Consider the following 27,552-nt stretch of genomic DNA (forward strand, 5'->3'; position numbering starts at 1 on the left):
GTATACAGCATTACAACACTGGAGGCATAATTTTGGTTTGGTTTTTTTTTGTTTTTTCTTATTGATCTTTTATTATGTAAACTACCATGATTGCTGAAGTGTGCAGTATAGAAATGAGTTTAAATAAATAAAATAAAAAATAAATACAATAAATGATTTCTTTGTTTATGAATGCTAGAATTTTTCTCATTGGTTAACATGGAGCAGGGGAGAATAAGTGGTTCAAAGAGTATACAAATGAGACAATGTGGGGATTTTTAGAGTGAGCAGTTGTTTTTGGTTTCTTGCCCTGAGTTCATACTGACAACATGGCCCATACATGTGGTTTCTCTGTATTTTTCTATAGGGCAATAACATCATCCAAGCAGCTTTGCAAATCTATGCAGTGATAATGATGTTTATACATAGGGCTATGAGGCAGCTAATGAACTCTGTGACTCAAAGAAGGGTGGACTAGAAATACCTTCTTAAATGCCTATTTTCGCCCCTATGTGGACTCCTGTGCAGCCTGTGCTCCAATTGTGAATAACAAATATTTTCATTTTCCTGGCCTGATCAAATACTTATTAATTTTAGTCGCTATTTCCAGCTTCAAAGTGGATAAATCAACCTCCAAAGACAACGGACTGTGCTTAACTACGATATATTTTACAGAATAAACATTAGCATGCCGTAACACAGAAAAGTGTAATTTAATGCAAAGATGCACCCTAAAATAAATATACTTGGGAAAATGTTGGAGAGATGGCCCTATTTTTGGATCATGATGAGTACATTTATATAAATAATTCAACATCAAACTGAACTGGATAATTTCAGCCTGTTCTAAGTATGGCAGCCTTTTCACATTTTTATCAGATTCGTAACAAAAATATATTAGATTTGTTTTCCTATGGTTTTTGCTGAGATCCAGATATATCCAGCAGACATTTGAGCTTGTATTTTGAAACAGGAAATTCACTTTTTAACCATAAAGTATCTACCCACCCTAACAGACAAGCATGACTGATTCTACTCATTTTCAGTATGTGCCATATAGGAGAGGAGAGGAGAGGACTGGAGAGTTTTTGCTGTATTGGTTGTTGTTGGGCCTACTTGCTCATATTCATTTTGCCATCTCTCATTGCCACTTGCCTGCTTGGTGAGGTGCCAGTGGTACTATAGAATACATTATCCAGGCCTGCTATATTCAGCGAACTCTTGTCTGCTGTACTAGTATGAATTAACTAAGTTGATTTATATAATTGTGACCTTCCTGTAGAAGGTGAAATAGGAAAAATATAACAACAAAAATGTCTTTATTTAAAATTAGGTATTTGGGAGTCACACAGTAAAATGTGTGTTTAAGTCAGTCTGTATCTCACACACTGACCACCTTCCCTTATCATTATGTAGACTAGCATACCGGATTTGGCCTGGAATTCTGGAGGAATTGCTGGATTTCTGAGCTAACATCCAAAACCTTCAGTTGCTCCTTCCTGAAGAAGCAGGCCTCGAAATAAGACATTGCAGGAAGGAGCAGGAGCATCAGACTAGTGTTTAGAAGAAGAAAGAGGGACAATGTCTGTCCCCAGGGCATAGCCACTCAGCACTGCAGTGTCTGACCGAAACAGCGCTGCATGGTGGCCAAAGAAACGGCCCTGTGGTAGGGCTGCCATGGACCCCTCCCCACAGCAGCCCAAGAATTAGGAGGTCTGGCAACACAGCTGCTGTGGACTTCATCCCACAGTGGCCCAAGAAGAAGAAGACCAGAGGCAAGGGGGAGGATGAGGCCCTGATTGAGTATGTGAAAGAGAATGTTTGTGTGTGAGAGTGAGAAGCATTTGAGAGTGAGAACCTGTGTGTGTGTGTGTGTGTGTGTGTGTGTGTGTATGTGACAGAGAGACAGTGTGTGAGAGTAAGAGCCTGTGTGCAGGTGTGTGTGTGTGAGAGAGAGAGATACAGCATGTGAAAGTGAGAGCCTTAGTGTGTGTGAAAGAGAGAGACAGTATGTGCAAGTGAGAGTGTGTGTGAAAGAGAGAGACAGTATGTGAGAGTGAGAGCCTGTGTGTGTGTGTATGAGGGAGAAAGGAAAGAAGACAGGAGGAAAGAGAAGAAACAGAGAGGAAATAATAGACCCTGAAAAAAGAATTAGGAAAAGACCAAGAAAGGGAACATGGTAAAACAGGCTGGGACCAACCAATTAGAAAAATGAAATCAGACAACAAAGGTAAAAATAAAAAAGCATTTTATTTTGAGTTTTTAGTGATTGCCACAGGCTATCTTTGGAAAAGTGCATTATATATTTGTATTTTGCTATTTCTTAAGTATTCCACTGTTCAGAAATGTTAGTTTCTCAGGCTTTCCATTTTAGTTTTGTCTGCATGTTTCTGTTTCTAATGTCTAGTCCCTTATTCTGTAGGTAGATTTATGTTCTATATGTGTGACTGAGATGTAGTATTTCTGCTAGCATGTAGTTTCTCTGTAGAGATTTGTAGCAGTAAGGCTTGTTCTGTTTCCTCTGTAGGCGGTGTATTCGTGTTCTAGGGCATGGTATAATATTTGCATTGCTGCCTTTTCATAGATAAGGTTGCAATTGTTTGAATCCTGAGATTTAGTGCTAGTATGATATGGTATGGCAAGGTTCTAGGTGTCTTCATGTATTTATTTTCCACAGGGGTTTGTGTTACTTCACAAAGTGTTTGGCAATGGAGGGTGTTTGGTTTGCTATTACTGAGGTGTGTGTGTGTGTGTGTGTGTGTGTGTGTGTATGTGTGTGTGTGTGTGTAAGAGGGGGAGAACTGAACGAGTGTGCATGTGTGTGAGAGTCTGTGGGTGAATGATAGTGAGTGTATATGTGAAAATAAATATGTATGTGTATGAAAGAGTATGAGAGTAAACATGAAAGTATGTTAGTGTATATGAGAAAATCTGTGTGCATGCTGCAACTGGAGCATATCTTGCCCTGCCCTTTGCTCTCTCTCTCCCCCTGCTAATCCACAACAATCTCAGGGTTACTAGAAATCAAACGTTTCCAGGTATGTAGACTAGAGCCTGTTATAGCTCTTTCACTAACAGGGCCTATTGATAGTATGCGAGTGTGGAGGATAACTAAATGCAAAGTTCTCTTTACCTGATACAGGTGGTATAGAGGTCCATATTGAGTAAGCTGGGGAGGGGAACAGTTATCTGGGAAAGGTTACCTGGACAACTTTCAGCAGCTATTCAGTGGAACAAGCCCGGAGAAGTGACTGCTGAATATACCTGGATAAACATATGAGGGAACTGCAAAAAACAGTGATCAATATATTTTGTACTTTTTTTAATATACTTTTTTTTTCGGGAATAGGTATCAGAACATTCAGTGCTTCAGTCTCATGGGCTCTTGCCCACAAAGGGCTACAACCCCTCTCTTTTATTTGCACTTTTAATCATGTCATTTACTTCTTCCAGTTCATTTTTCCAGTGAAATCTACCCTATTAATTACCCTCTTTAAAATCTTTATAGTGTGTGTCTAAAAATATTTTTTTTTCAACTTAGCTCATTTTAAGAGAGGGATTGTAGCCCTTTGTGGGCAAGAGCCCATGAGACTGAAGCACTGGATGTTGATACCTATTCCCGAAAAAAAATATATAAAAAAAGTATAAAATATATTGATCACTGTTTTTTGCAGTTCCCTCATATGTTTTGGGAGTAGTTTTTTTGAGATATTGTAAATTGAGGGTTGTTGCCGAAGTATTGGAAGTATACCTGGATAAAACCATCTAGATAACTTTAGGACCGGTATTTTTCCATCTAGCCCTACCCGGCTAATATTGTCGAATCAGAGCTGAATGTTGGTGAAACCGCACCCTGGGAATGCCCACAGTACCCTCTTTTCTTACCTGGATGAATTTTGTCACTTGGACAAAATTTAGCCAAGGAGCAGGGGGAAATATTCAGAGTTAGCCAGTCAAACCTTTGGAATATTAGCCTCACAGAGACTAATTACTATTAAAGCAAAGTGTGAAAGTATGTGGATTAAACTGAATTCTTTGTATGTGACTAACATACTCTATCAGTCACACAGACACTTACACCACAAATTCATTTGTCTTGCTCTGTATCTTCTCTTTATAAGCACATCAGTGAGAGAGAGGTGACCCAGTGACAGCCAGTGCATGAGGTCTGCATATATAGTCAGTGAGTCATTCACAGTCACTCAGGCTTAGCCCAGTGCATATGGTGTCAGACAGACAGTGAATTACACCTGACATGGCCAGGCAGCAAGTGATTAAGAAATCCAAATTTACACACCTCCAGTGGTAGACTAGTGAGTGAGATCACTGGCCAGTGGCCACTGACATGTTTGCCAGATTGAAACTACAAGAAACATCTATCAAAACCAGCAGAGGCAAGGAGCATGTTCTTAACCACCAAAGCCTATACAAGCACTGGATGCAAATCGTTCATGCTATCATCATGTCACTTAGTTGATACAGAAGCAAAATTGGAACGAGCAAAAGATCATATAGTAAATATCATCTACAACGACTGCAGAGTGTAGCAGCACTGGCAATGATAGTGTTTCATAAAATGACAGGCAGTCAGGCACCACTAGGTAATGTAGGTATGTCATCCATGCTACAGTTCAACACTGCCCACCACCAACTGCTTTGTCATCATCATCACCTACTAATGTTTGTAAATCTAATTCTTTCTTTGTAGCAGCAGTAGGCACAGATGAAGGACATCACCAGTCGCAAATCATTGAAGAGTGGGAAAAGTTCAAGGAGGAAGCAGAGGCAAACAATTTGTTTCTTCAGCAGACTGGATTGGCATCCCACCTTTCACTTCGATTAATAGATACTACCGCTCATGACAATGAGATCAAAAGTGATGATGGTGCTTGTGCTGTTAGTGACATCACAGATATGAATGACTCAGTATCACCATTGGAAGAAAGTGCCACTCCTTGATAAAGGAGGAGCAGGGGTGATATGATACAGAAGTTCAGATACTTGAAAGGTTTTAATGATCCAAAATCAACAACAAACCTTTTCCGTTGCAAAAAAATCAGCAGAACCAGGGGTCACGTTTTAAAACTCCAGGGAGGAAGACTCAGAACCAATGTCAGGAAGTATTTCTTCACGGAGAGGCTAGTGGATGCCTGAAATGCCCTTCCGGAGGAAGTGGTGAAGACCAAAACTGTGAAAGATTTTAAAGGGGCGTGGGATAAACATTGTGGATCCATGAAGCCTGGAGGATGGGAATGAAGAGAAGAGGTATGGGGATGGCTTGTAGGAATAAACACTGTGGATCCATAAAGCCTGGAGGATGGGAATGAAGAGAAGAGTTATGGGGATGGCTGCGGGAATGAGGCTACTACCTGGTGATTAATACCCTTATTCAATAAACGTTCACACGGTTAATGTGACTCCAACATTGCTCTATGCTTAAACGGCAAGAGGAAATGTGGAAAAGAGGATTTGCATTCAGGCTACAACCAACAAGGTAGCACAGTCTGGGTAAACAAATAAGCGTGGGAGTAGCTTGCTTGTTGTGGCGGTTACTACCCCTAACCAATTAAGCCTGACACTTCCCTTTGAATGCATATCCAGTGCAGCTCACTGCTTCAATGGCAGGGGGAATAAAGAAATATGATTTACATCCAGCCACATCTAACAAGGCATTGATCTGAGCAGTATGAATATACAAACATCAGGGTAAATTGCTCGATACGACAGTTACTACACTTAGGGGTAGATTTTCAAAAAACGCGAATAGGCGTACTTTTGCTGGCGCATCAGGCGCAAGCAAAAGTACGCTGGATTTTAGTAGATACGTGCGGAGCCGCGCGTATCCACTAAAATCCTGGATCGGCGCGCGCAAGGCTATGAATTCTGTATAGCCGGCGCGTGCCGAGCCATGCTGCCTACCCCCGTTCCCTCCAAGGCCGCTCCGAAATCGGAGCGGCCTTGGAGGGAATCCTCTAACGCCCTCCCCTCATCTTCCCCTCCCTTCCTCTATCTAACCCACCCGCCCGGCCCTGTCTACACCCCCCCCCTTACCTTTCTCCGGGGATTTACGCCTCCCGGAGGGAGAAGTAAATCCCCGCGTGCCAGCGGGCCTCCTGCACGCCGGGCCGCAACCTGGGGGCGGGTACGGAGGGCGCGGCCACGCCCCCGGACCGCCCCGGGCCGTAGCCACGCCCCTGTACCCGCCCCCAAAACGCTGCCGACACGCCCCCAAAACGCCGCAACGACCGGGCCCGCCCCCGACACGCCCCCGACACGCCCCCCTCGGAGAACCCCGGGACTTACGCGAGTCCCGGGGCTCTGCGCGCGCCTGTAGGCCTATGTAAAATAGGTTCACCGGCGCGCAGGGCCCTGCTCGCCTAAATCCGCCCGGTTTTGGGCGGATTTAGGCGAGCAGGGCTCTGAAAATCCGCCCCTTAAACATTAAGCCTTATACTTCACTTTGATACAGCTCCAACACTGCTCTCTGCATCTATGGCAGAGGTGGAAGGAAACTAGAATCAAAAAGCTACCAATAAGGGCCCTGAACTCAGTGGTCAGAGTAACAGATAAGTATGAGAAAATAAGTGTGAAAGCTTGCTGGGCAGACTGGATGGGCCTATTGGTCTTCTTCTGCCATCATTTCTATGTTTCTATGTTGCTATACGAGACCCAGCATGTCAATGGTACCCCAACAGATTAGCAAAGAGTACAATGGAAACTTGTGGCAGGTACAGCTGAATAGTTTGGTGTGTACTGAAAAATGCTAGATAGTAGAGCATCCTGTCTGCTGCTACCACTGGCTGCACCAGTGCTGTGTAGCATCCATGCTAACAATGCTTTATTACACTTGCATTGTTTTTGTGAGACAGAGAATGCATGATGGCAGATGTGCCCAATAAGCTAGCAGGTAATGTGATGCAGCTATTGGATAAATCTGTGTACTGCTGGCACATTTGACTTTGAAGTTCCAACTGAATTTTCAAATATAATCTAGATTTCAGGAAATTATGCAGATTTTTTTTTTTTTTTTGCATTGAAACCACCGAAAAATTAAATTGTGTAGGATCATTTTTTCACAAGAGCTGCACGTCTCTGAGGATGACCATGATTCAAGGGGCTGGAGGACCTGATCGAGGCATGTCCGACAAGTTCCCGTTTTTGGCTTGTAGTAACATCTTTTTTTGCCTCCCCCTACCAAGATTTGGTTTTGTGATATTAACCCAGTGTCATTTTTGTGTGTGTGTGGGGGGGGGGGGGGGGGGGGGCAATGGCTCACAATTTCTGAGTAGTGCTTTTATTTTTTTTTTTCTCAGAGCACATTTCAGATGTTCTAAAAGAATCTTTCCTTTTCCAAGAAAAAGTGGTGTTGTCTAAACCTTCATTATGGATGGGCGCATTGGCACTGTTTCACTGATCGCTTACATTAGATCTCCATGGGGCTATATTAACTGAATACTGTAAGAAGGAATGTATTCCAAAAGGCTTGAGGCAGTTTAAGGAGCCCACACTTTTTTGTTTCCAAGATTCTGTATTTGTGGAGCTTAGGAATAGCATATTGAATAAATGCTCTTTAGATCTGATGACATTGGCTATAGAGAAAACTAAGGAAAGTAGCAATCTGGTTAAACAAGAACTGGATGAAAATTTAACAGCATTAAAAGCTGAATCCTCTGCTAAATATTTTGACTCGCAATATGAAGATTTGAAGAAATCTGTTCATCATTTCTATAATGAGTTGCACTAAGATTGAAAATGAATAATATTTACCAGGGCTGAGAAGGACTATTAGAAGGATCAAGTTACCCTTAGATGTTTATTAAAAGTTCCCTCAAGAGAATTACATCGGATACTTCTTCTGAGGGTGGGAGTTCAGTATAATGCCCACATCTTTTAGATCTCTTAGGGGAATCCAAAATCAAGAGAGGCACTTGGAACTATTGTGGCAATCGGACAACGATATTTCACTGGAACTGGCCCCTCACATGTATCTTTAATTATGAGCCTTCCTAATAAAGTTCTTTCTTCTCAGGGAAAAAAGGGTTACCTAAAGATTTAACTTTCGTTCCTACTGTTGTTCATGACATATTTCAACTTAAAATTAATTTTGAATGATTTATGAGAAAATAGCACTTGAAATTGTATTTCTCATTACGACCTGCATAGGCTTCCAATATATAAAAAACAATCTGTAATAAATCCAAACGGGTTCTGCCAGGTCCTCTGGATCCAGTACTTCATATATTTATTTATTTATTTATTTTTAAGTTTTATATACCGATGTTCCTGTAAAGAATACATATTGCACCGGTTTACAAGGAGCTGAACAGTCGCCTCCAGGGTGGAAATACATTAAAACAGTCGCCTCAAGGCAGAATACATTAACACAAGTATACAGGAAAACTATTAAAGAGAACTTTCATAAACACAATTAAATGTAACTGGGAACCATAAATCAGGAACATATGTACAGAGGTAGGTATATCGTCTGTCGCTTCACCAGATTTTAGCTCTCAGGGAAAGCTTGAGTGAATAGCCAAGTCTTTAGCTTCTTTTTGAATGTCGGAAGGCATGGTTCTTGGCGGAGGTCCGGTGGGAGCAGGTTCCAAAGATGGGGACCTGCAGTGGACAGAGCTCGTTTCCTCAATGAGGTTTTTGTTGGCTGGGTGTGAAGCATGTTCTGGTATGCACTTCTGATTGGTCTATTGGAGATGTGTTGCTGTAGTTGGAAGGATAGGTTGAGGGGGGAGATGTTGTGAAGAGCCTTGTGAATCATCATGAGGGATTTAAATTGTATCCTAAATTTTATAGGCAGCCAGTGAAGATTTTGGAGGATAGGGGTGATGTGATCCCATTTTTTAGTGTTAGTGAGAATTCTGGCCGTCGCGTTCTGGACCATCTGAAGTGGTTTGATGGTGTTGGCTGGCAGGCCCAGGAGGAGTGAGTTGCAATAGTCCAGTTTAGGGAGGATGATAGATTGTAGTACCAAGCGGAAGTCTCGGAAGTGTAGAAGAGGTTTTAATTTTTTTAAGACTTGCAATTTGAAGAAGCAGTCTTTGGTAGTATTGTTTATGAACTTGGTGAAGTTGAGTTGGTTGTCCAGAAGCACACCAAGATCTCTTACTTGTGGCGTGTGGTCGATTGATGTAAAGGAGAGTTGGGTGGAACTAGTTGGGTTGAATAGAGAGCACTTGTCTGGAGCTATTATGAGGATTTCAGTTTTGCTAGTATTTAGCACGAGGTTGAGGCTTGTTAGCATGTTTTTGTTTGCCGAAAGGCAGCTGTTCCAGTAAGACCATGTTCCAGTAAGACCATAGTCATGGAATTAATTTTACATGAAGTTGGCAAATTAGAGTGGGCAAAATCTTTTATCAATGTATTAAGATCACTCAGGATGATTCATCGATTGTGATTAAAAGTACAGATTAAGGAGGTGCCCTTTGTATGCAGAATCATGATTATCATAAAGAAGCTTTTTGCCTGTCTGATGCTTCCTTGTAAAAGAATATTGACGGATCATCCTAAATGTATTCAAGCATTAATTTATCAGATTACAATGAAATCACTTAAGGAAAGTTATTTAAAAGCTCCAGAATTTTTCTTTTTGAGTGTCTTACCCTACTGTTCATACATTACAGAAACATTCATAAATCATTAATCAGTTCCCTGGAAGAGTGATCGTATCAGCTAATGATTCTTTGTTGGGACCCTTGTCTAAATTTATAGACTAGTTTTTAAAACCTGTTGTAGATGCTTTATTAAAGAAACTACCTAATTTTAAAAATCTTCTTCCTTTTATGTTCAATTTTCAACCTGAATTGATAATGGTGACTTTAAATTCTTTATATATGTCAATGCCGCAAGATGAAGTATTAAAAGTGATTTTTTATATAGTTGAAACTAGAAAGAGATCACATAATGCTCCATTAGAATTTGTTGTCAATTTGGCTTGCATTGCTTTTAAAAAGTGGGTTTTTGGGGTTTTTTTTTATTTTTGATAGACATTTTTATTTTCAGATTTCAGGAGTTGCCATGGATTCTACCATAGCCCTCTTCATTGCCCAATTTACTTATGGCTAATTTTGAGAGAGACTGAATTTTTGCCTTACCTTTTAATGACCAAATTTGCATGTGGAAGTGATTCATTGATGACATTTTTGCTTATGGAAAGGCACTGAAGATCAGCTTAAGTCATGCCATTATATATGGCTAAATTTCCATGATTTAAATATTCAATTTACTATGTCTTACAGTACAATGGAGATTTATTTTCTTGATGCATGCATTACCAAAAATGGGTTGGGCCTTTTCAATGTAATTGCTTATACAAAGCCCTCTGATTGTAATGATTTTTTGCTCTATTCTAGTGAGCAACCTCAATTATGAAAAGACAAGTTACCATTTTCTCAGTTTCTCCATGGCAGAAATATTTGTTCAGATTTAAAGGACTTTAAAATAAAACCAAAACGTTTTGCACATGATGAGATAGCATGTGGATACCCTCAAAAATGTCATTCAAAAAGCTTATAAATGAGCTCTGTTTTCATCAAGACAATGATTATTGTCATCTTCTCCAAAGCAATCATCAGGTGAAGATGTATTAACATGTGTGTTAAAATGTACATCCGCTTCATCCAAAATTAATGATATAATATGCAAGAGCTGGTCATTATTAAATTTACATCCTAGTTTTCTGAATAGCCGCTTGTGAATGACTTCCACATTGGGGGGGGAGAGGGACAAATTTAAAACAATATATAAGTATGTCACATTTTTAAAGCTCATCATTTAAAAGGCATGACAACAAATAAATGATTTTGGGACATTATCGCTGTGGTAGGGTAATGCAGCAAACCTTGTTTATGTGTTATATTTGTCTTTTATATATTTTATGACCGTTGATTGTATGTATACTGCAATAATCTCATTGTGGAAATCAACGGTACATAAGAATTGCAAATAAACTAAATAAATAAACTCACATTTTTCAAATTGTGTAACAAAGAAAAAGTTTATTTTAAATTTTCTTAAACTTTTTCTTCAAATTTTACGGTAAATCTTATTATTTATCCAAGCTCAAAATATATATGTATGTAAGACCAAAATTCTGCAGCCTAATTGTGCATCAAATCCAAATCACAGGACCATATCACTCCAGTATTGTACTCATTACACTAGCTCCCAATTCAATGGCATATAACAGATAAAATACTTTCCATTATGCATAGCCTGTTACACAATATCACCTGTCCCTGGTTGCTTTCAACCTTGCACTTGGCATGTCCCTTCTCGAAATCTAAGGTCCTCAAGGCAACACTTACTTGAAATACCATCTCACGAGATTGAGCTCTCTCGATTGCAGGCCCCACTATCTGGAACTAGATTCCTCTATCTAGCAGACTAATCCCCCGTGCCAAAGATTTTAAGAAAGCTATGAAAAGCTATTTATTCAGACAGGCATATCAAGATGTCAGCAATTCATAACTCTCTGCATACAGCTATAGTCACCTTTGTCCAATGAGATAATTTTCTAGATTTTGCCCAGTCCAATGTGATAGATTATTGCTCTAGACAGCTGGCCTTGTTTAGTTTATTTTGATCTCTTTTGTTATCTGTTTACCTGTTTTCTGAATATGTTTTCACTTCTAATTTTGAATATTTTATTATAACCCGTCCCAAAAATTGGAACGTGCAGGTAACAAGTTCTTTTAAATAAATAAATAAATACATTCATGTATTTTTTTTTAACTCAGGAGTTGTTTCTTAAATCAGCAGCGAGAGGCTCTCACAGTCACTCCTTGTTTAGATCATTCTCATGATCTCCACTTTTTAGTTATTGATCATATAGTTAAGAGAGAAAAAGGAAGGGATGTGATTTGGAATTAAGTCTGGAAGAGCAAAGATGGATTTTCAAATTAAATACCATGGAACCTATGGGTTTACATATCAACATTAAATGGCATTTATTTTTATAAATGAGCAGAATACATTTGTGTGATTGTTTCTCTTTTTAAATACTTGTTTAAAAGTATTTGAATTGGACTTTCTAAATCATGTGACTTTTTCATCCAATGAGATAGGTCCCCAGTATCTGTGAATGATCAGAATATGTTCTGACTGGTTCTTTTGTAAAGTTTGCTTACTGTATTTTCATTGGATTATTGAAGTCACATGATTTTTTTCAGTCACTGAGATGGGGTTCCAACATCTGAAAGTTTGTATAAAATATAGTCATGACTGTGAGTTGTTCTCTTATGAAGAAGATTTCCACTATTAAGTGCTATAAATTACACATCATTATTCCTTAGCTGAGTATGGATCTTTATGCTTATTCCTAACAGATTTATGAAGTTTTTTTCCTCCATTAGACAATTTAGCTTTCAGGAGATTTAAAAATTTTTTTGAGGAGTGTTGTTTTGCATTCAATACTGAAAAATTCACATAAATTTTATTATAGGATCATTTTTCACAAGAGTTGGACATCTCTAAGGATGACCATGATTCAAGGAGCTGGGAGATCTGATTGGGATATTTCAGACAAGTTCCTGTTTTGTATTGTAGAGACAGTACAGTTGCTTACCTGTAACAGGTGTTCTCCTAGAACAGCAGGATATTAGTTCTCACATGGGTTTGACATCATCAGATGGAGCCCGGCATGGAAAACTTTTGTCAAAAAACTTTCTAGAAACTTTGACTAGCAAACTTAGCATGCCCAGCCTGCTGCTATCCACGCGTCCATGAGAGGTCCCCCTTCATTCTTGTAACATAGCAAAAATACGAGCGAGAAAAATAACACAATAAACCAAAGGCAAACCTAACATCATGGGGAGATGGGCGGGATTCCTGAGAACTAACATCCTGTTGTCCTAGAAGAACACCTGTTACAGGTAAGCAACTGCGCTTTCTCCTAGGACAAGCAGGATTGTAGTCCTCACATGTGGGTGATTACAGAACTCCAGGCTGCCCCCTGTGATCAGAGGGACCCACAGGGGCTGAACAAGGTGCCAACGGGTACAACACAACTGCAACGCTGTGCGAAACAGGAGCAGACTGGCCCCACAGAGAGCACAATGAAAACAGTTAGGTTCCGGATTGGAATAGATTGCAGAGGACAGACTGGCCAAAAGCACTGTCCTGGCGACTATCCCTGGCGACTATCCCTGGCGACTATCCCTCAAACATGTGGCGAGAACTCCAGGTTGTGGCTCTGCAGATTTTGGTGACAGGGACCACACGCAGGTGGTCCACTGATGTTGCCATAGCCCGCACAGAGTGAGCTTTCACCCTACCAGCCAGCTGGAGGCCTGCTTGCTCATAGCAGAAGGCAATGCAATCCGCTGGCAAGTTGGATAGGGTCTGCTTTACCACTGCTGCTCCCAGCCTGTTGGTGTCAAAAGACACAAAGAGCTGGGTGGACTGCCTATGTGTCGCTGTACGGTCAAGTAGAATGCGAGCGCCCGCTTGCAGTCTAGGGTGTAGAGAGCATGTTCCCCCGGGTGGGAATGAGGCCGTGGGAAGAACGTGGGAAGGATAATTGACTGGTTGATGTGGAAAGCAGTCACCACCTTTGGCAGAAATTTGGATGCATGTGCAGCACCACACAATCATGGAAGAATTTCATGTAGGAAGCGTACGTAACCAGGGCCTGGAGCTCACTGACCCTGCGAGTGGAAGTGATCACCACCAGGAACATGACTTTCCAGGTGAGGAACTTCAGGTCACAGGATTGGAGAGGCTCGAACGGATGCAGCATGAGCCTTGCCAGGACAATGTTGAGATCCCATGGGATTACTGGCGGGCAAAGCAGGGGTTTCAGTTGAACCAGGCTGCGCATGAAACGCCCAACCAGTGGCTGGACTGAAATGGGCGCCCCCAGCGACACCCTGGTGGTAGGCGCTGAGGTGTAATCGGACCAAGCTGGTGTGGAGGCCAGACTCGGACAGGTGCCACAGGTAATCCAGCAGGTGGGGGAGAGGGCAGGAGAAAGGGTCCAGTCAGTGGCCCCCGCACCAAATGGAGAAACGCTTCTATTTTAAGCTGTAAGACTTCCGAGTGGAAGGTTTCCGGGATTCAATCAAGATCCTGGAGACCCTGTCGAGAGCTGCAGGGGCTGGAGGATCATGCGCTCAACATCTACGCCATGAGTGCCAGGGCCTGTAGGTTCAGGTGGTGCAAGGTGCCCTGATTTTGTGATAGGAGGTCGGGAACTGTCCCAAGCGGAACCGGTGCACTCATGGACAGGTCCTGGAACAGAGGAAACTACACCTGCCTTGGCCAGGAAGGTGCCACCAGGATCATGGTCCCTCCCATCCTCTTGCAGCTTGATCAGAGTCCTCGAGAGAAGCGTAACTGGGGGGTATGGGTACATGAGACCTTGTCCTCAGTGAAGTGAGAACTGTGGCAGGCCAGACAGTCCTTCCCTGGAATCAGGAAGCAGAAAATGCTCACCTTGTGATTGTGGGGAGAGGCGTACAGGTCCAAGTCCAGCATGCCCCAGCAACAGAATAGGCTGGCTGCTACTGCCAGTTTCAAGGACCACTCGTGTGGCTGGAAGGACCAGCTGAGGCGGTCCGCCAACATGTTTAGGTGGTCCAGCAGATATGTGGCTCACAGATACATCCCCTTGGAGAGGGCCCAATCCCAGACCTGCAATGCCTCCTGGCAGAGGGGGAAGGAGCCCGTGTTCCCCTGCTTGTTGATGTACCACATTGCCACCTGGTTGTCCATTCTGATGAGGATGACTTTGGAGGATAGCCTGTCCTGGAAGGCCCACAGGGTGTACCAGATTGCCCTTAACTCCAGAAAGTTTATCTGGCAATGGGATTTGGCTGCAGTCCAAAGGCCCTGTGTGTGTAGGCCATCTGTGTGGGCCCCTCGCCCTTGAGGCGAGGCATTGGTGGTGAGGGTCACCTGGGGTGGAGTGGGCTGGAATAGGAGTCCTATTTCAAGTTTTGGACAGGGTTTCACACCAGGCTAGGGAAAGACGGAGAGGGTCATTGACAGTCACTGGTGCTTCTAGACCCTGGGACGCTTGCCACTATTGACACCGCAAGGCCCACTGCAGGCTCTCATGCAGAGGCAGGCCAAGGGAGTCATGTGGACCGAGGCTGCCATATGTCCCAGCAGGTGGAGCAGCAGATGGGCTGGTACCGTCACTTTTTGCGAATGAGGGTAGCCAGCGAAGAGAGGGCGACTGCTCTATCCCTGGGCAGAAAAGTTTTCGCTTGTGCTGTATCCAACCTGACACCGATAAAGTCCAGCCGTGGAGATAGATTGAAATGTGACTTGGGGAAGTTGATAACGAATCCCAGAGTCTGTAAAGTGTTGACCGTCAAGGCTAGAACATACATGGTCCCAGAGTGTGAGCCGCTCCGGTTCAGCCAGTTGTCCAGGTATGGAAAAACATGGACTGAGCAACGCCTGAGGTAGGCAGCCAACACCACCACCAAGCATTTCGTGAAGAAGCGTGGGGCTGATGCCAGCCCAAAGGGCAGCACTTTGTATTGAAAATGTGCCATCCCAACAGAAAACAGAGGTACTTCCTGTGGCTGGGGACAATTGCGATATGAGCGTAAGCTTCCTTCAAGTCAAGGGAGCAGAGCCAGTCTCCTCTTCGGAGGAGCAGAATCAGCATGCCCAGAGAGTCCTTCTCTTATGAGAAAATGGTTTAATGCCTTGAGGTCAAGAATGGGGTGCAAGCCGCCGTTCCTCTTCAGAATGAGGAAGTACCTCAAGTAAAAGCCATGCCCCCACTGTTTGCGGGGAATCAGTTCTACCACACTCGCCGCTAGAAAGGTGGAAAGTTCCGATTGGAGGATGACCTGATGGGCGGATGAATCCCACAATGGACATGGGGGAAGGGTCTCTTGGAGCCTGCTGAAGTTCAGGCAGTATCCATGGTGGACAATGGAGAGGACCCAACGGTCCGAAGTGATTGCTTCCCAGTGGCAGGCGAAGCAAAGGAGCCTGCTACTGACTGGGGGATCGACCACCATGGGATCCAGCATTTGGCTCGTGCCCTCTCGCTGCCAGTCAAAAGCTAGTGGATGGGGCCTGCTGGGGTGCTGATTGGGCCCTTGGATCCCACTGCTGTTGGCTGTGGCCCCTGGGATTGGGCCGAGGTGGCCGGGTATGACAGCAGGAGGGAAGTATTTCCTTGGCCAGTAGAAGGGCTTGTGAGAGCCTAGCCTGGAAGACTTCCTGGCGGTGGAAGTGCCTTCAGAGGAGCTGGCAGAGCATTGCTGAAGAGTATCATGCTTATCTTTCATTTGCACCATGACCTCTTTCATTTTGTCCCCAAACAGGTTCTCTCCTGTGCAGGGGAGGTCTGCAAGCCTGTCCTGCACCTCTGGGCGGAAGCTCTGAGCCAAGCCAGCCATGTGGTACCGAACCCTTGGCGGCTAGGCAGGCTGCGGTCTCAAAGACGCCTCAAGGCCCAGCATGGCGATGGCCGTAAGGGACTCCTACTGCTGCTGGGGAAGGCCCTCCACAAACTCTTGGACCTGCTTCCACAAGTTGCAATCATATTGTATCATGTACAGCTGGTAGGCTGCAATACAGGCCACTAGCATAGCCCCCTGGAACATCTTTCTCCTAATGCCATCAAGCTCCCTGTGCTTGCACCCTGGAAGGGTGGAAGCATTTGTCTGGGAGCATCTGGCCTTTTTGAGTGCGGACTCCACCACTGCAGACTGGTGGGGTAAACACCGCTGTTCAAAGCCCATTTCCTATTGAGCCAGATAAGTCGCATCAGCTTTCCTGTTAACCAGGGCCACTGACACTGGGTGTTCCCACATATGGAGAAGGAGCTCTTTAAAGATGTCGTGGACCAGCACCACCACTACCTCTTTTAGAGCGTTGATGAACTGGAGAACCTCCAGCAACTTATTACGGGAGTCCTCCTCCGACAGGAGCTGGAAGGGAATCGCCTCTCCCATTGCCTTCACAAAGCTGGCAAAAGACAGGTCCTCAGGAGGGGAAGGCTCCGAGAGGGAGTCATTCTAGAACTCGGACAATGCACCCGAGGAGTCATCACCCCATGGGTTATAGGGGCCCTCCTCCTCACTAGGGTCCAGACGCCAAGGGCGGGAACTGGGAGGGGCACCAGGCCTGGGCTCCAAAGGCATGGAGGGCCATGGAGGCACCAACAGCATTGATGGGCCCTCGGGCATCGAGGGGAGCATTGTCCGTGGTACACTGGGGGGACCTGGCAGCAGCCTGGGTAACCACAGCATGGTCGCCCAGTCCCCACAGCTTCACCCTCCTTGGAGGACCCGGGAATCAGATGTCCTCCGGTGGAGGGCATCGGTGGCTGAGGAGGCATCCAGGGCCTCTCGGGCACCGGTTGCATCGGTAAGGCACCAAGAAGAACGTCCAGATGCTCTAGCAAGGGCACAAGCATGGAAGGCGAAGACTTGGACACCGGTATGGGGGTCGGTGGCACTGGCAGCTCTATGCTCTGAAGTGCTTTGAGCACCGCCAATTGCACCCTGCAATCCAACTCCTCTTGGAAGTCCTGTGTGGTGAGGACTGATGGGGGGGATGAGGAATTGCCAGCACACCCTCAGAGGAATCATGAGGGGGTATGGCGCCCAGCACCGTTGCCAGCGGGGAACGCCTTGGGCTACCAGGGGCTCAAGAGGATGGGCCCTCCGGTGGCCGGTGCCATTTCGATGGTGGCTCGGTGGCACTGATGCCGCTCCGGAACTGGAACTGTGTCAGAACAGTGACTGGTGTCGATGCTTCCTGGGTTTCCGGTGCTCAGCCTGGTCTTTCCCCGGCTCAGAGGACGATGACGACCCCGAGGTTAGAGGGAAGGGAGAGACCACTGAGGATCAATCTCCCTCTCCATGATCCTTAGGGGTACTGGAGAACAGGACCACCAGGGGAAGAGAGGGGGATGGTTCCCCACGGTCCTTAGGCATGGAGGATACCGACACTGAAGTGGAGGGTTTTGGAGAGCCAAAAAGCTTCACTATTTTGTCCAGGCAAGCACAACACCCTTTGGGGGGTCATTTGGTCGCACATATGACACCCTCAGATGTCATGCGGGGCCCCCCCGGCAGAGGATCCATATACCTCATGTGGATCCGTGATGGACATGGTCCGCAGGCCCTGGGGGGCACCGTTGAAACTCGACGATGCCATTGAAAAAGAGGCCAGTGCACAGTCGATAACCAACGGAGACCCAGAAGTGGGAGTCAGGAATCGATCGCGAATTGCGAAGGCAAAAGCCAAGGGTACCTACCGGGAACCGAATGCGAAGGGGGACCCGATGCAGAAAGAAAAACCCCGAAAAACGCAAAAAATGCTTCAAGGGTTTGGAGTTCCACAACCACAAGGCTACTGCACCGTGGAAAAAGAAAAGAGACTGACGGGGGACCTCCTCGTGGCCGCGCAGATAGCAGCAGGCTGGGCTCCATCTGATGATGTCACCCACATGTGAGGACTACCATCCTGCTTGTCCTAGGAGAAATCTTTCCTCCCTACCCTCCTCCCATCATAATCAAGTTTTGGATCACAAACAAAAACAGATTATTGTCTAAACTATCCAGAATGAATTTTTTTTCCTTTTGGGCTGCAATTACTGTGAACCACAAATTAACCAGCATTCCAAAAAAAAAAAAAAAAAAAGGTACATTCAAAATGCACTTCACAAAGTGCCCTATACACTTCAAATCTGGAAGCTCACTTTTAGATCTCCTGCTGCCCTGAATATTTTGCTGAGGTTCTTCCCTGCTCCGGTTAGTTCTCTCCCTTCACAGAAAGCAGCATGTGGCTACTTTGAGAAAATCTATGACACCAAAGCTGTATAAGTCTTAGAATATTCATTTGAATCTATATTACATCAAATCAAATACAGTAAATTGATTTATGTATGATTTTAACAAACCTTGCAGGTAAAGGGGGATCAGCCTTTCCAGCCACCAGCCAGGAAGATCTGTGATAGGCATATCTGTACCTTTTATTATCCACAGGAACAATATCCATTAGTACTATATACTTTGCCTCAGGATCCACTCCTGAAAACGAAACCCGGATGGTAGGAAACATTCTCCTGAAAAAATAAAAATTGGAATTAGAATATTAAGAACATAAGATATGCCATACTGGGTCAGATCAAAGGTCCATCAAGCCCAGTATCCTGTTTCCCACAGTGGCCAAGAATGGTCACAAGTGGAAACTATCCTCAAGATCAAAATTGTAGAGCATATAGAAAGACATGATTTAATGGGACACAGTCAACATGGATTTACCCAAGGGAAGTCTTGCCTAACAAACCTGCTTCATTTTTTTGAAGGGGTTAATAAACATGTGGATAAAGGTGAACCGGTAGATGTAGTGTATTTGGATTTTCAGAAGGCATTTGACAAAGTCCCTCATGAGATGCTTCTACGAAAACTAAAAAGTCATGGGATAGGAGGCGATGTCCTTTCGTGGATTACAAACTGGTTAAAAGACAGGAAACAGAGAGTAGGACTAAATGGTCAATTTTCTCAGTGGAAAAGGGTAAACAGTGGAGTGCCTCAGGGATCTGTACTTGGACCGGTGCTTTTCAATATATATATCAATGATCTGGAAAGGAATACGATGAGTGACGTTATCAAATTTGCGGATGATACAAAATTATTCAGAGTAGTTAAATCACAAGCAGACTGTGATACATTACAGGAGGACCTTGCAAGACTGGAAGATTGGGCATCCAAATGGCAGATGAAATTTAATGTGGACAAGTGCAAGGTGTTGCATATAGGGAAAAATAACCCTAGCTGTAGTTACACGATGTTAGGTTCCATATTAGGAGCTACCACCCAAGAAAGAGATCTAGGCGTCATAGTAGATAATACATTGAAATCGTCAGCTCAGTGTGCTGCAGCAGTCAAAAAAGCAAATAAAATGTTAGGAATTATTAGGAAGGGAATGGTTAATAAAACGGAAAATGTCATAATGCCTCTATATCGCTCCATGGTGAGACCACACCTTGAATACTGTGTACAATTCTGGTCGCCGTATCTCAAAAAAGATATAGTTGCAATGGAGAAGGTACAGAGAAGGGCAACCAAAATGATAAAGGGGATGGAACAGCTCCCCCATGAGGAAAGGCTGAAGAGGTTAGGGCTGTTCAGCTTGGAGAAGAGACGGCTGAGGGGGGATATCATAGAGGTCTTTAAGATCATGAGAGGTCTTGAACGAGTAGATGGGACTCGGTTATTTACACTTTCGAATAATAGAAGGACTAGGGGGCATTCCATGAAGTTAGCAAGTAGCACATTTAAGACTAATCGGAGAAAATTCTTTTTCACTCAACGCACAATAAATCTCTGGAATTTGTTGCCAGAGGATGTGGTTAGTGCAGTTAGTGTAGCTGGGTTCAAAAAAGGTTTGGATAAGTTCTTGGAAGAGAAGTCCATTAACTGCTATTAATCAAGTTTACTTAGGGAATAGTCACTGCTATTAATTGCATCAGTAGCATGGGAACTTCTAGGTGTTTGGGTAATTGCCAGGTTCTTGTGGCCTGGTTTGGCCTCTGTTGGAAACAGGATGCTGGGCTTGATGGACCCTTGGTCTGACCCAGCATGGCAATTTCTTATGTTCTTATGTTCTTACAAGTACTTGTCAGGATCCCAAGGGGTCGATAGATTCCAAGCTGCTTATCCCAATAATAAGCAGTGGATTTCTCCAACTCCACCTTTATAATGGTTAATGGACTTTTCCTGCAGGAACTTGTCCAAACTCTTTTTTAAATGCAGCTACACTAAGCTTTCACCACATCCTGAGACTATGAATTTTAGAGTTTAATTATGCGTTGAGTAAAAAAATATTTTCTCTTATTAGTTTCAAATGTATTACCCAGTAACTTCATTCTCTGTCCCCAAGTCTTTCTACTTTTCAAAAGAGTAAACAACTGATCAAGGTTTACTTGTTTCATTCCACTCATTATTTTATAGACCTCTATCATTTCTCCCCTCAGCCATCTCTTCTCCAAACTGAAGAGCCCTAACCTCTTTAGCCTTTCTTCATAGGAGAATTGTTCTATCCTCTTTATCTTGGTCACCCTTCTCTGTACCTTTTTTTTAATTCTGCTATTTCTCTTTTGAGATGTGATAGCCAGAAATGAACACAATTCTCAAGATGAAGTAGCACCATGGAGCGATACAGAGGCATTATGATGTTCTCTGTTTTATTTTCTATTCCTTTCCTAATAATCCTTAGCATTCTATTTGCTTTCTTGATTGCTGCTGCTGCACACTGAGCAGAAGATTTGAACATATTATCAAAGATGAAGCTGAGATCCTTTTCCGGAGTGGTGACTCCTAATATGGAACCTTGCATTCTGTGGCCATAATTTGGGTTACTCATCACTTTGTACTTGTCCACATTAAATTTCAGTCTCCTAGTTTTGTAAGATCCCCTTGCAATTACATAGTCTATGCCAAAATACTTCTTTTTCTATCTCTTGGTTCAGAACTTAGCAAAGTGGAGGAGTAGGCAATTTGGTAGAGCAGCAGGGAAGCCAAAAGATCAAATGCTATTGGTGCTCCTTATGACCATTGCCTCCGATACAAACTCATGGCCCTGTTTACTAAGAATTTTTCCCATATACACAAAATGGGAGAAAACTTCTACTAAATAGGCCCTCTTAGTTTTTAAACCCTAGAGAGACAGGAAAATGCCTACTGTACTTGAATGTAACACAGCTTGACCTACCAATGAAAAGGTGTGAGCTAAATATTTTTTTTAAAAAGCCTTTGCAATGATATCCTCAATGGTCAACCAGTGCAATTATCTCTACAAATCCAAGGTCATTTTCACGTATAGTAGAAAGTGTTTAATATTTACTGAATGAAGATCTTGCCAGTGATGCTCACTGAAAGCATCATTTGTTTTTGCCACTGATTATCTGTGAATTCAACAAATATTGGTGCCTTAGCCTACAAACAGGCTAATTTACATATGAATCCATAAGGGGCCCAGTCATTTATACTTCCACATTCTAATAAATGGAAGTATTCTGAAAGATGTCACAAAGCCAGCATTGTCTATTAGATCACCTGATAGCCTCATATTTATTTGTTTACCAGTATAACATTGTATTATATTTTCTGAAGAGAGAAACAGCAAAAGAGAGATACTGTGGGGCTTATTTTATTGTCTCACTTCAGCACATGCTGGTGCTATTTTTAAATTTCCCTGTGAATGCCAGGAATGAAAATTTACTGCAAGATGAATGTATCATCCGGCACTAAACTAATGCAACAGCATCAGGTAATTTAAGTGTGAGATGAAAAATGTTAATCTGAGAGTGCCATTAAGCTTTAGATAGGTTTCCTCCATACCTTAATGGAGAATTGGGAGCACCATACAAAGTCACATCTACCCTAGGGTATTTAGATTTAGCTGTCAGCTTTTTAAAAAGTAAATGAATATCTCTATGCATGAAAAGCTCAATCACAGCCTTCATCTCTCAGCTATCAGGGGTATAAATTCTAACTGGAATATATACCATCTTATATTGCATAAAGCCATAGGTGATCAATGAAGTAAAGGGGTGGAAATAGGAAGCCATCCAGTTCAAATGCATGAAGTTTACATAATTGTAGTAAATGATGTCTTCTAGAGATAATGTTCTAGCCGGCTGTTATGCAATGTGAGTTTGTCAAAATGTCATTAAACAGACAAATAAACATAGGAGTCCATTAGTATTTACTGTTGCTATCTAATCTATACACAGGCTGCAAACGCAGGTGCTTAAACTAGGCAGGATTTCAGCATTCAAATAGGAGACTTCCGTTTTACCTTCAAACTTACACTGACTTTCAACTTAATGCCGGTCACTGTATCCCACTCTTTTGTGTCATTTTAATTTCATATAAGTGATAACAACACTGATACAAAGATACACGTCGGTATGCATACTGTGTAAATAGCTTTCAGGACTGTGGCACTTTTAGTCACTGAATTTAATCTTCCTTTACTGCAATTTCAAGTTGGGAATGAAAACGGGGCTGCTAAGGAAAAGGACATAAATTCCTCCCCCATCCCCCCCAAAAAAACATTTAAAAGTCATGATCCAAGTAGAAATGTTGGCAGTGGAATAATGTAGAAGGTTTTTTGTTTTTTTTTAGCTTTCCCTGTTTAGCAATTCTTACTGAATTGTTACTGCGATTGTACACTATTTGTATTATAAGATTCCTAGTTTAACAGCAATATTTAATTAGTGTGTAATTGTATTATTTATTAATACCAATCTATATAACATGTGTCATGTATTTTATATGCAAATAAAAAAAAAAGAAAATGTCATAACAATACAGTCAGAGGTGCTAAGCAAGGAAAGGGAACGCAGTGCTCTCAGTTTTGCCCCTGGTTTTCACCAGCAGTAAAACTTCAACACTAGTAATTCTTCCTAACAATGAATATTACCTTTGCTAAATACCATTTTATGAGATTCCATCATCAGAGCTCCCCTTTTGGCCGATTTGAATAACAGAACTGCCAGTCCCGCCTGCATGTGTAACTTGTGCAGATTGTAACCTAGGCATAGTGCAAAGTCAGTGTCACAAAGCAAAGGCCATAATGCAATGTTTGATATAAAATACGGCACTGAGGATGGTGCCACTGTACTTAACACCAGTTCAGAAATTGCTACAAGCTGGTGCAGGCTCTGACCATTAACAAATTATCCTCCAAATTATATATACTATTTGTCAACCCTTTCCCCAATGTTAAACTGTCAGTTTCCCTTAATATGACTACAGCCATTGGAACTTTCGATTACATGAAGATGAAAATACATATTCAAGCAATGGCACAGCAGCGGAATCCGACCTTTTTAAAAGCAGCCGAGAGACAGAATATTGCATTAGTAGCCTAGAATTCTCTTTAGGACCCCATATTTTATGTTCACCTAGGAAGCACTTTCCCAGGTTTATGTGTTTTCCGCCGGCTATACTAGTTGTTCGAGATGATCGTGGACTCCTGCAATATATCCAGCACAGTAAAATCTCTCCTTTGGTGGAATGCCAGCAAGTATTTCCATTTTGGTCTCTGGTTTATATGCGTCTGGGTCTATATATTACACAGGATATCCAGAAAGTACGTTTTAAAGATCTAATTTGTGGAACTAATGCAATGTGCATTATTAGATGTACAATGGAACATCCTGAGAGGCAGACCGCGAAGAGAGAGAATAGGCTAGGCAATACGAAGAATAGCATCAAAGCATGGTGACATGTTTACAACCGGCACAGAGCTGTACCATACAGGGACGGGATGACATCCGGATTGCTGACTTGTACAATCACGTGGGGTTTTTTTTTTCACACGCAGCACAGTGCCATTAGGGAACAAGGTATTAGGGAAAGCTATTTCCGTAAAGGAAGCAGTACCACAGCACCCAGCAACTGGTATAACAATCTTCCAGGAACAAAGTAAGTTTTTCCTTTTTTTTGGGAAGGTTAATTTCTTGAGATGATGTGCCAGAATGAGCCAGTAGTTGGGCACTGCTTAGCCTGGCGCCACTCACTCACAGCCACCAGACTCAAGGCCAAAAACTAAGATTTTATTGAACTTTTTTTTTTATTCTTGGATGATCAAAGAGGAGATCCCAATTCTCAGCCTTTCCCACAAGATCCCGTTGAGAGAGGTGCAAGCTTTCCTGTCTAGCCTGGAAGCAAACACTGCATAACTAATCAAAATATGTCTATCCTGCTAAATATGGCAATACAGTGCATGCCTTTAATGTGCCTGAAGCTGGTGACTCCGCTCTAATGCCTTTTCTCAGCAGAATACAGCAATGGATTTTATAAGCTATCAATAGAACTTGTTTACACTGAGTTATACAAAAGCGAGTTCTCCATAGGTAAACATTTTGTCTGCTTTCCATTTAAATAATATCAAGACATCTTGGGCAAGGGAAAATAATTTTTGCTGAATTAGATTTTGGCTATCCTATAGGGATGGAAATATTGCATGTAATGCAATGAAAACAATTTCTTCTGATTGAAGAAATATATATACATAGAAAATCAAAGAGAGCTGGACGCTAACATTTCCTCTCTTTATCTGCACTGGAACATACTCCCACTGACAAAAACAAGCACAAAATTGATTTAAGATTTATATTGTTTTATTAATATTTATTTTTAAGTTGTCCTCTAAATCAAACTTATGAAGATGACTTTTAAAATTATATTAAAAGACCATTTAGTTAGTATTTTGCAACCTTCAAGCTAGGCCATATTTCAGTATTTGTCTGTGAGGCGGAAAGGAATTCATTTTACAAGCCAGATCCTGGTGTATTGAGCTTACTATCGGGTCTTTCAGTGTAAAAACAACTGCTCTTTCAACACACAATTGGGCTATCAGAAATCGATCTTTGGATTCCCCCAAATGTTTAAACAAAATCTCCTCTCGGTTTCATTCGCACTCATCTGCTCTTTGTCATGAGCAGTTTGTGATAAGGCCAGTTTTAACCCGCCAGCTAAAAATCGGAGATTATTTTGGGCCAGAGCTACTAATGGGTTTATCCCATTTGATGTCTATGGGAAAAATGCTTAGTGCATTTGGTCCGAGGTTTCCACAATAATTTGATCAGAGCAAATAAAATTGTCTCTAAGGGTTGATAGCCTGGGCATGCATTTTTTTTTTCTGGCACCATACAACAATCAAAGTGGCAAACAGCGCACTCCATTTTTGCTCACCTTCCAGATTTCGTAATGATCATCTCGGTGCCCAGATCGTGAAATTTGTCCCAGAGCTCCTTAGTCTCCAAGCTACAGGAGATCTTGGCCATTTCCTCACTGGGAACGATGGGGGTGGTGGGGATTAGAGGCTCAGTGCAGAGGGAAGAGGGACTGCTTCCAAACTCCCCATGAGCCTCGAGGCTGGGCAGGTCACCAAGCGGCTGTGCGCAGGAAGATTTCTCCACGAATTGTTCTAAATGGGGAAAGAAACACAATCAGTTATGGTATGGGAAACCCAGACTGGAAGATTTGGAATGTTAGCCATACCAAATAAATAAATTAATTAAAACGGGAACAAGAGAGAGAAAAAGAGAGAGTGAGAGTGAAAGAGGATGGATGTTAAATTGCAAATAGGTTTTTAAAGCACTGGAAATATTCGGTCTTCCCTAAGAACATTTCTGCATGAATTGTTTCTTAAGTAAGAACAAAGAGTAGGAACAAAAATCATCACTGTTCAGATTTCTCTTTCTCTCTTTTATTAGCACAGTGGTGATAATGTAAAAGACTATTTAACCAATGCAGAAATCATGGCTGCAGGAATGTACGGGAAAGTACAAGGAGCAATCCCCCCATCCCAATTTTATGGATCTGGATTTCAAGTATTAGTGTCATACCGGGTGAACAGTTCCCTTTGTGCTAAGTGGGACTGATGAGTGGTTTGCGGAGGAGGTCAGCATACAATGCTGGCAAAATAGGATTTCTTTAAAAGGTAAAAAAAAAATACTATGCTCGCACACCCCCTAAGATTCATCTAAATGAAGAAATAAGGGGAAAACACATTTTAAGATTAGGGACGAATATGAATAAAATCAGGAGTTCTACCTTGAAAACTATTTTTCAAAAAGAACCAGGGGAATTATGATAATTCCTCACAGTGATTTGCAATGGGAGGACACTTAAAAGACGGACCATAAGGATGACTAAGTCCCATTAAAATACAATTTTTTTTTCAGGTTCAAGTAATAATTAGTATAGGAAGAACGATAAATATTAATAAACTGCTTTGTTTCCACTTCCCCTCCCTTTTTCATTCTCGAAAAAAAAAAAAGAAGCGTGGACAGCAAAATATAATTAACTGCATAAACTTATAAAATGTTGTAATTGTTATTGGAGAACATATTGATACTGTATGTTGTGTTTATCTGCTGCTCAATGCAAGTTGTAACAGTCTATGTTCTATTCAAATACTAATAAAAATGACAGAAAATGAAATACAAACTTTGTTCTCCAGGTTTTACAGAGGCTTTTGGCCATGCTGTTTGGAAACATATTTTCTCCTTTACATGTTTTCTGCATAAAAGTGGTGTAGTCCAATAAAAAGGGATCAAATGATTTTTTTTTGTGTGTTTGTTTTTACGTTTGATAATCTCTATTTTCGTGCATAATTGTGCTGGTCCTTTTCAAGTAAAAATACAAACCCGGTCCTCGAATCACTGAATAGCAAGGGATAATTTATTTTTTAAAAACAGACTGCTCTAGTTTTCTTAAATTCCTTCCACGAATCATTTAGCTATTTCCCCCTTGTTCTCTTCCAGGAACAGATACAAAAATGCAAGTAGAAAGAGCAAATGAAAAAAAAACAATGATCAAATCTGAAAACCCAAAATACTGATTTTTCCCTTATTATAGAAGGAAATAGCAACCACGACATTGTTAAACTCATATAGTTGACCAAAAATAATATTTTTATTTAATATAATTTTGTTGTTCGGCTACTCAAACTTCCAGAAAAAATGTAAAAAGAACTGTGTTACAGAAAGCCCTTCAAATAAAATCGTATTTGTAGATGAGCAATAGTTACATGTAAATATGTAATGTTTTAATGATTAGA

General features: G+C 42.3%; 1 protein-coding gene across 1 annotated transcript in view; it reads right to left on the reverse strand.

The window, feature by feature from the left end:
• Nucleotides 1–27,552, reverse strand: part of TBX20 (T-box transcription factor 20) — a 169,831-nt gene that overhangs the window by 139,611 nt on the left and 2,668 nt on the right. Inside the window, exons 2-3 of the mRNA XM_029589683.1 lie at nt 25,680–25,914; nt 18,869–19,033 (exon numbers count right to left, since the gene is read on the reverse strand). Coding sequence (XP_029445543.1) covers nt 18,869–19,033; nt 25,680–25,914 — 400 coding nt within the window. The remainder of the gene's footprint in view (nt 1–18,868; nt 19,034–25,679; nt 25,915–27,552) is intronic.

Source organism: Rhinatrema bivittatum, chromosome 2 (assembly GCF_901001135.1).
Source record: "Rhinatrema bivittatum chromosome 2, aRhiBiv1.1, whole genome shotgun sequence".
Lineage (NCBI taxonomy): Eukaryota > Metazoa > Chordata > Amphibia > Gymnophiona > Rhinatrematidae > Rhinatrema > Rhinatrema bivittatum.